General features: G+C 41.8%; 1 protein-coding gene across 1 annotated transcript; it reads right to left on the minus strand.

Moving 5' to 3' along the window:
- Positions 1–6,483: 6,483 nt before the first annotated feature.
- On the minus strand, positions 6,484–9,026 carry LOC121792226 (laccase-7-like). Its single transcript, XM_042190098.1, has 6 exons — positions 8,863–9,026; positions 8,601–8,752; positions 8,265–8,509; positions 8,046–8,174; positions 6,915–7,877; positions 6,484–6,831 (listed from the first exon to the last, which is right to left on the minus strand). The coding sequence occupies exons 1-6, from the start codon at positions 8,956–8,958 to the stop codon at positions 6,701–6,703; spliced, it is 1,716 nt and encodes a 571-aa protein (XP_042046032.1). The 5' UTR covers positions 8,959–9,026; the 3' UTR covers positions 6,484–6,700.
- Between the last annotated feature and the right edge of the window lie 885 nt (positions 9,027–9,911).

The raw sequence follows: 9,911 nt of genomic DNA on the forward strand, positions 1-9,911 counted from the left end.
TTCCACAGGAGGTTCTTTCAGAAAGCGGAAGCCCGGATCACTTCGGCTCAGCTGCTTTCTATACGTCAAGGTCGCGACGAAAAGATCAGCGACTTCATGACGAGATTCCACAAGGAATGCCTACAAGTAGATGATCTCAACGATCTACTTGTCATTTCGGCATTCCAAAATGGAATCCTGCCCGGAGCTCTCTACAGAAAGCTCGTGGAATGCAGTCCGCAAACAGCTCAAGAGATGTGGGACATTGCGGACCAGTTCTCCCGTGCCGATGAGGCAGACCGTCGAAAACGGTCTTTAGACAGCTCATCTAGAGGAGACGAAAAGAAGCCCGATCAAAGCGGCCAGGTGCTTCCTCGCCGAACTCCTTTTGAAAGAATTCAAAGGGCACCGGTACAAGGCAGATTGGGACCACGTCTCAATCCTGAGAAGCCGCCCGCTCAGTTCGTACCATTGAACAAGTCAAGAGCGGAAATTTTCGAACTGCATTCCGATATGTTCGAAAAGCCAAGGCGGATGACGAAATCGGCCGCGCGCCGACCTCAGGATCAATATTGCTCCTTCCATCAAGACTACGGTCACGATACCGAGGAGTGCCAACATTTGGCTGCAGGTATTGATGCCCTTGTGAAAGCAGGGACGTTAAAAAAATACCAAAGCAAGCAGCCGAAAAGGAACAAAAAGCAGGGAGGTGCGAACTGCGCTCCTCAGGATCCGAAAAGGCAACGGGATCCCGAAGACGATAACGAGCCGCAATATGATGGAGTAATCCTAACTATTGATGCTCTCCCTGCCGAGAAGACTAAATCGTCTCTGAAGTTATAAAGCAGAAAAAGGCTTTTGACGAGCTCAAAAGTTATTTAGCCGAGCTTCCAATTCTCTCTGCTCCAACAGATGCCGAAGTGATTTTCTTATACTTAGCGGCATCCGATCAAACCATTAGCGCGGTGCTTGTACGAGAAGAAGGCCTAAAGCAGTTTCCCATCTACTTTACAAGCCGAGCATTAAGAGGTCCAGAAACAAGGTATCAACCTCTGGAAAAAATTGCTCTGGCGTTAGTAAATGCAGCAAGGAGACTGCGGCCCTACTTCTATGCTCACAAGGTATGCATCTTAACCGATCTGCCTCTTCGGCAAGTTTTGACCAAGCCAGAAGCATCAGGCAGAATCGCCAAATGGGCCATAGAGCTGGGAGAACACTCAATCGAGTACCTACCTCGAAAAGCCATCAAGGGACAAGCCTTGGCAGATTTTCTTGCAGAGGCCAAGTTCGATCAAGCAATCCCTGTCATTGCCGAACAGAAAAATTCTGCCAATGCCGAACTAGCACAGCCCTTGGAATCCGAAGTAGAGCCGCCGGACTGCTGGAGCGGATTCGTAGATGGAGCTTCAAACAAGATGGGAAGTGGAGCTGGTATTTTACTTGTCGCTCCCGACGGACACGAGGTAACCTACTCACTTCGGTTCCTATTCCCCACTACTAATAATGAAGCCGAGTACGAAGCCCTCCTGGCCGGACTCCAGTTAGCGCAAAGTCTGCTCGTCAAATCTCTCAAAGTCCATTGTGATTCACAAGTCATAGTAAATCACATGTTGGGTACAAGTGAAGCTCGTGACGAGAGAATGAAGAAGTATTTGGACAAAGCGCAAAGCATCAGCCGAAGTTTCTCCTATTTCCGGATAATCCGCATTCCCAGAGCGGAAAATAGCCGAGCAGATACCTTAAGTAAGTTGGCCTCAGATCCGAGCTCAAAGGCGGAAGAATTAATGCATCGAAGCATTGATGAAGCCGAGGTACATTCAGTATCCAGCTCGCAGAACTGGATGACGCCGATCTTGCAGTATCTGGATCAAGGACAATTGCCCGAGGATAAGAGAGAAGCTCGGAAGATCACGTGCCGAGCACTTCGGTACGAACTTCATGAAGGAGTCCTCTTTAGAAAGTCTTACCTCCAGCCGTTATTGCGGTGCGTAGGACCAGAAGAGACGGACTACATCCTCAGAGAAGTTCATGAAGGATCGTGCGGTAGCCACATCGGAGCCAGAGCTTTAGCTAAAAAAGTTCTGAGATGGGGATATTATTGGCCAACCATGGTACAAGAGGCAGTGCAGCTCGTCAAGAAGTGTACGAAGTGCCAAATTCATGCAAATGTCCCAAGGATGCCGCAGACCGATCTATACACTATGCAAAGCCCTTGGCCTTTCATGCAATGGGGCATAGACATAGTGGGACCACTTCCTCAAGCTCCTCGGCAAATGAAATTCCTAATCGTTGCCGTGGACTACTTTACGAAGTGGGTGGAAGCTGAACCATTAGCTACGATAACGAGCTCGAAGGCATTGGATTTCGTCTGGAAGAACATAGTGTGCCGATTTGGCATACCCCACATCCTCATCTCGGATAACGGGACTCAGTTCACCGACAAGACGTTCAAGAATTGGTGCCAAGAGCTGAATATTCAACAGCGGTTCACTTCGGTCTCTCATCCACAAGCAAACGGACAAACGGAGGTAACAAATCGTATCCTGGTGAAAGGGTTAAAAGCTCGGTTAGAACAAGCCAAAGGACAATGGGTAGAAAATCTCCCTCAAGTCCTATGGTCCTACCGAACTACACCCACAACCTCCAACGGTGAAACTCCGTACAGTCTAGTGTACGGCACTGAAGCCGTGATTCCGGTGGAGATCGGCATACCCAGTCCCCGAACTCTAAACTTCTCAGCAGAAATGAATGACGACGGACTGAGAGCCGAGCTAGATCTTGCCGAAGAAAGAAGAGAATTGGCATGCATAAAAGCAGCCAAGTACAAGGAGCAAGTAGCCCGGTATTACAACCAAAGGGTGAAGAAGCTGCAATTTCAAGTGGGAGATCTCGTCTTGAGAAACAACGAAGTAAGCCGAGCAGAAAAGCTGGGCAAGCTCGAACCCACATGGGAAGGTCCGTATCGGGTGTCAGAAGTCCTCGGCAAAGGGTCTTACAAATTGGCTCACATGTCAGGAGAACAGGTACCCCGAACATGGCACATTTCCAACCTCAAGAAGTTCCATTTGTAAGAGACAGTCCGGTCAGTCAGTCTTGAGTCCTGTTCGGTCAATGTGCTTTCTTTGGTTTACTTGGTCTTTATTTGTCTCTGTGCGTTTTGTCTGTGTGTTTTGTCTGTCTCTGTGCGTGTCGTCTCTTACAAATGTTACTGAGGTATCTTGTTCTTCGAAGGCTGATCCCCTTCTTAGAACATATGCAAGCTAACGAGTGTGAGTCAAAGCTTCTAAAGAGGATACAAGACCACAATTCAGCTTAAACAAGCAGTTCGTCTGAAACGAGCTGCAATAAGCCAACGATTGTGAGTCAAAGCTTCTAAAGAGGATACAAGACCACAATTCAGCTTGAACAAGCACTTCGTCTGAAACGAACTGCAATAAGCCAACGATTGTGAAGTCAAAGCTTCTAAAGAAGATGCAAGGCCACAATTCAGCTTAAACAAGCAGTTCGTCTGAAACGAACTGCAATAAGCCAACGATTGTGAAGTCCAAGCTTCTAAAGAGGATACAAGACCGCAATTCAGCTTAAGAATCAAGCACTTCGTCTGAAACGAACTGCAACGAAAGTCCGATTCTCGCGATAAAACTTGCCTGAATTAGGACAAGGGAAAGTCCGATCCACGCGATAAAACTCGCCGAATTAGGACAAGGGAAAGTCCGATCCCCAAATTAGGACAACGGAAAGTCCGATCCGAGCGATAAAACTCGCCAAATTAGGACACAAGCTTAGTCCGGTCAAAGATGTTTATTTCATCAGACCAAAGACAAGTCCGGTCAAAGATGTTTATTTCATCAACCCAAAGACGAGTCCGGTTAAAGATGTTTATTTCATCAGACCAAAGACGAGTCCGGTCAAAGATGTTTATTTCATCAGACCAAAGACGAGTCCGGTCAAAGATGTTTATTTCATCAGACCAAAGACGAGTCCGGTCAAAGATGTTTATTTCATCAGACCAAAGACGAGTCCGGTCAAAGAAGAGTTCACTTCATAAGACCGAGGACAAACATCAACTTACCCCGTACCTTTATCCAGAATGCCGAAGTAATTCACTTCGCTTTCCGGGGGGGGTAGTGATGGAGTACGTACTAAACAAGCCCAACAGCAGTAAAGCCCATCAGCCTAAAGCCCAAGAAAGAGTATCAGTTCGGCATGACTAAAGAGTATCAGTCCGGCATGACTAAAGAGTTCAGTTCGGCACAACCAAAGAGTTCGGCCCCAGCCTACAGCTCGGTAAAAGCCAACCAATCAAACTCTGCTCTCAGGTCGGCATCAAGCTCTACTCTCAGATCGGCAAAAGCTGCTCGGCAATAATTCAGCAGTTCGGTCTCAGTATTCGACCGAACTAGGAGATAGTGGACTCATGCAGGATTTCCACCTCCACTACACCCACGATCTATTTAGTGGTGTCAAGCAGTCATTAACTCATGCAGGATAGTGGACCCATGCAAGATCGCCACGATCTCCACGACATCCACTACCTAGTAAATGGTGCTGCATGCCACGATCTTGGTCCTTTGTATAAATAGAACCTAGATCAGATAGATAGGGTTACACTCTCTCGATCTCTAGAGATAAAATATCAAATAGCAAGTCTGTGTTGTAAGCTGTAGAAAACAGATCAAGCAATACAACTCTGCCCTCTTTTCTTCCCGTGGACGTAGATTTACCTCAGTAAATCGAACCACGTAAAATCTCTGTGTCGTGATCTGCATTTTCCTGCATTCATCACCATCAGAAATTCGCGGATTCATCACCATTCAAATTTATTCTACTAATTTTTCATTATAGAAAAGATTCACGCTTTTTTCAATAATTGATGAAGAAAAAAAAGAATATCAATCACTAGCGAACACCAAGAAGAGGGATGAGAGCACTTTAGCTCATATTTAAATTTACTAATCTGATTAAATTATTATGCAAAAGCCTTATTAATAAATTGAATAATATAATATTTTAAAGGTGAACTTAAAAAATCAGCCTATATATATTAACACTAGTATATTATTTTCTGCGTCAATAGACCTACTTATACCTCAACACTATAATATAATGATATACACAAACATTCTTTTAAAAAATACAACCTATAAACAACTAACCAAAATTATTTGTAATACCCAATATTAGAAAATAAAGAGGTAATCATTTTAGAATTGCTTGAAATTTATAGCAAAATAAATTGCCTTTGGACCTATAGAAGCGTTAGTCCAGTCCAACATTCATTTTGCAATCCAAACAAAGCCTCTTTGTTTCCACATGATTAAACAGTGGCCCATGTCAGAATAATTATTGAAAAAAGATATACTTCTTACAGTCATATATACTATACTATATAGTACATGTTTGTGTTATGTATATATACATGTTTGATTAGAATTGTATGATTAAAATAAGGTGGAAATACTGAAATTCGTCAAACATTAATATTTTTCTAATATACCAAGTAAATGGGTCATGACTATCTTGGCCTGAAGCTGTGGCAATAATAAAATTATCGACTTGTATTATATGGTGGGTGCTCAATCCCAATCTTGCTAATCACTTATCCAGCAAGAAATATTGCCCAATTCAGGGATCCCATTAGATCCAACCACTGCCTGCAACAAGCACAAAAAATATCATCTCCAATTTTAAGTAATTTTATAATCAGCTCATCTTGGATTTAAGTAATTTTATAATCAGCTCCAATCGCTTCGCGATAACCAATTAAACAATAGTAGGAGTATATTTCTTGATATATTTGTTTGTTTATAAATGTATCACGTATAATTTACTAATTTACTGTTAGCCCCGATTACATTTCTCAAACTTCAAATCTAATTAGGCAAAATACATCTTAGTTAAAGGTTGTATTTCGATTTTTTTTTTATACATTCTTTTACAAAGTTTCATCTTAATTGGTTCTTATACTTTTAGGTTTATCACTAGATCATTTTTCAAAGTAAGTATTAAATCTGTTAATTAATTTCACCGTTAATATATTATGTTAAAAAAATTAAATCTTGTTCTACGTCAATTTGGTATTGATAAATCTTTAAAGTTGAGTGACTTCTTTTTTTTTACACTCCTTTTAAATAAATCGTACTAACAAATGGTTAAAGTATATACTCCATCCGTCCATGAAAAATAGGGTAATTTCATTTTCTGCATTCGTTTTGAGAAAATGATAATAAATAGTTAAAGTGGAGATAAAGTAAAGTACGAGAGATAATAATATTTCTCTACATTATTCTCTCTCTTACTTTTCTTTGTCTCCACTTTAACAATTTATTATCATTTTTACAAAACGGATGCAGAAAATGAAAGTGCCCTATTTTTCGTGAGGGATGAAGTATATAATAAAGTAAAAGCGAAAATAATATAGTAAAGACTCTTATCTACACTATTATATTTTTAGTTATGATTTATTTATATAGTACATTTCGTGCGTCACAAAAAGGAAAAATCTTCATGAAAGTTGACATGTTATTAATCGCTTTACTGGAGAGAGTATTGAATTAAAATGTTACATTTATTTGAGTAGGAAATACATGAGCAAGGCAGAGAATAGAAGAACAAAATACACACAAATAAAACGACGTCAACAAAGTTAAATGCAAGTAGAGGTAGAGTAAATCTTGAAAGAATGATATAGGTAGCCGTAGGAGTAGTATCCATTTGCAAATTAGCATTTGGGAAGATCAGCAGGTGGCGGAGGCAAGGTTGTATCCGGTGTGGGCCCATTCTCAATTATAAAAGCATTAGATAGACCCCATGGCACGTGTGCATCTATATGGCAATGTACGAACCATACACCTGAAATATCAAACTTGTTACTTATGCAAATGTTTTAAATATAAATGTACATAAATAAATAAACTAGTTATATGAATATTGACCTGGATTATTAGCTCGGAACCTAATGACCACCCACCCAAAGGCGGGAACCACAACAGTATTCCGCTCCTGTGGATTGACCAAGTTGAAACTGGCAGCATCAGTTTGGGGATTGTAATTCCCAAACCCTTGCGCCACCACGTAGAAATTGAGGCCGTGCAAATGCATCGGGTGATCATCCGACGACAGCACCGCCGTGTTCTGAAACACCATCTCCACCGTCGCGTTGTACTTGAACACCTTCACCCTTGTCCCCCTCGCCGTGCCCATCAGCGCCGGATTCTGCTGGTTGCTCGGGTTCGTGTAGTCGAACGTCACCGGCGGGTTGTCCGGGAAATCGGCCGTGTAGATCCCGCTCACGTTGCTCACGTACGCTTCCATGATCGACAGCCTCTCCGGGAGCTCGAACGACACGTTGTTCATAGACGCCGCTAGTATCTGGCCCCCCGGCCCACTGCAGGCCCCGGTTGGAGTGTCGCAAGGGCCCGGGACCAGGCCCAGGCCCACCGTCACAAACATGCGCTCGTCTATCTCTAGCGGGACGGGTGTCCAGTGCGGGCTGCTGGTCAAACCGGTCAAGTTGCTTAAAAACGCGTGTGCGGTGTCGCTGTCTCTGGCGTTGGGCATTGCCGGCATTAAGGGAGGCGACTGCGGGGATGCTCCGGTGTATGACACAATGGCGGTGGTGGAGGTGTTGAGGAAGGGAGCCTGAGGGGGGACGACGTGGGCGCTGGCCGCCATGTAGTAGCGGCGGGGGGCTTGGTCGGCTGTCATCAGCGCGTCTACGGTTTGGCCCGGGGCTATGACCAGGACGTCGGAGTTGTAGGGGTCGGTGTAGGATGCATCCACGGCTACCACTGTGAATTTGTGGTTGGCGATCTTGAAGAACACTGGAGTGTTGAGTGCAGCGTTGATTATCCGGAGAAGATAGGTCTTTCCTCGTACCAACGTGAATCTAACCGTATCTGTTATTATTTTTAAATGTAGATATATCAAATTTTTGTTGACGGTTGAAACTAAAAATAAAACCGTAACTATCTATCAATTGGTTTTGTTTTAAGATGGAATTTGTGTCAATTATTTTGAGCATAGAGTTAGCTAGTAAAAGGAGAATATTATTAATGAGGACTAACTTTTAGAGGAGCATGGGTAAAGATCTCCAGGCTGGCCGTTAATAGTTAAAGCATCAGACATATTAGGCGGTCTCCCCATTGAGACAGCTTCCTCCTCCACGTCCATGATATTGGCATTCCACCACTCGCCTGCAACATCCACACTCAATACTCACTTTCAATTTTTATTATTATTAGTACATTATAATACTTGTATGAAAATGCAATGATATTACTGACCTACGACGATTGGGATTTCACGGAATGGCGCTGGGAATGGGTACGTGCGACCGCGTGCGGGTCGGATGATTAAGGCTCCATGAGCTGTGGTTCGGAGGGCTTTGAAGTGGGCGTGCCACAAGAGAGTTCCTTCTTGGCGGGTCACGTTGAATCTATAGGTGAAGCTTTGACCGGGTCGAATCGGGCACTGAGTAATGTATTCGGGGCCATCGGCCCAAGCACTCATTAATTGGAACACCCCGTGCCTACACCATTTCATTTGATCAAACATTATTTAGTTGAAAGTGCAATAACGCAAACAATGTTATGTTATGTTATGTTGTTTGAATCCCATACCAGTGAATAGTGACATTATACGGTGATACGTTATTGACACGAACAACAAGCGTATCACCATCTTGAGCGACAATAGCTGGTCCAGGAAGACCGCCATTCACCGCTGTGATGACTTGATCTCTGCATAACCGATTCACTCTAACATTTCCCACCTGCAATTCAACATGTTCAATTTCTCTTGATGCATGCATGATAATTGATATGTATGAACAATTGCAATTAAAAAGGAAGAAAGCAGAGAATCAATGAAATAAAAGATTACATTAAAAGTATGTCGCACGATTAGAGCAGAGGCAAAAGATGAGGAGCAAGCCAAAAGAGCCAACGCCCATGCTAGAAACGCCAAGGAACGACGCATTGCTACGTAGTTAAGATATGAAGGAATTAATGTAAGATATAAAAATATGAAATATGGAGCTTAGGAGGTTGATGAGATGGATTGGTGAAGAAACTGAGGCATATATGTCTCTATTTATACCAAAACAAATTGATCAAGTCAACTACATAATTATTCAAACAGTATGGATATGTATTTTTATAATCTAGTGGAAGGTTGGATTTTTTCATTGATTATGTTGTGCGTTGAAGAATATATTTTCCTAGTCATGAGGTTTGAGACGGCGAATCTAGCACAAAATGAATTGAATAATTATTTACTATTAATTCCTTGCATTAGGATTTCATTCAGAACCCGTGTTCTTTTGACTAGGTCTTTCTTTTCTTTTTTTCACTGTATTTGGTCTTGGTTTTCTTTTTCTATTTTTGGGTGTTCGGTTTGCAACATTGTATCCGTGATTAAATATGTAATGTGTTCGGTTCATGAAATTCAATCCCCCAACTTAATCCTAGATGAATAATCATGGGATAATTAGTCATACCTAACTCTCTATGACTAAAATAATCTTACAACTCAATCCTACATTATATCTTGGCAACCGAACACCACCTTTATGTATAAATGCGATCACTTCAATATACTATATATGGATTATGGATGAAACGAGTGTAATTTTTAAGATATTGTGTTTGTTTAAAAATGAATCTTTTCATAAACCAAATAAATATCCTACCGTCTGTACATTAAACTCCATTTTTTTGTTTGGTTATTTGACAATTTTGGTCCAAAATATTATACTTTTGTTCCTAAACATTATAAATTAATTTTCATTCTAAAATTATAATTTTTTTTTATATATTCAAACCTAAATAGAGTTTAGTCAATTATAAATCAAAGTATGTGATTATATTCAAGCAAACATGCATGATACTATAATATGTTGATACCATATATAATATCGGCAAAAACATATG

The sequence above is a fragment of the Salvia splendens genome, chromosome 2 (genome assembly GCF_004379255.2).
Source record: "Salvia splendens isolate huo1 chromosome 2, SspV2, whole genome shotgun sequence".
Classification (NCBI taxonomy): Eukaryota; Viridiplantae; Streptophyta; class Magnoliopsida; order Lamiales; family Lamiaceae; genus Salvia; species Salvia splendens.

Excerpts from the sequence above, each read along its gene's own strand:
- LOC121792226 (XM_042190098.1), bottom strand. The coding sequence starts at position 8,958 with ATGCGTCGTTCCTTGGCGTTTCTAGCATGGGCGTTGGCTCTTTTGGCT. Across the intron at positions 8,753-8,862 it reads TCGTGCGACATACTTTTAAT|GTGGGAAATGTTAGAGTGAA; the intron begins GTAATCTTTTAT and ends GTTGAATTGCAG. Across the intron at positions 7,878-8,045 it reads TTACCCATGCTCCTCTAAAA|ATACGGTTAGATTCACGTTG; the intron begins GTTAGTCCTCAT and ends AAATAATAACAG.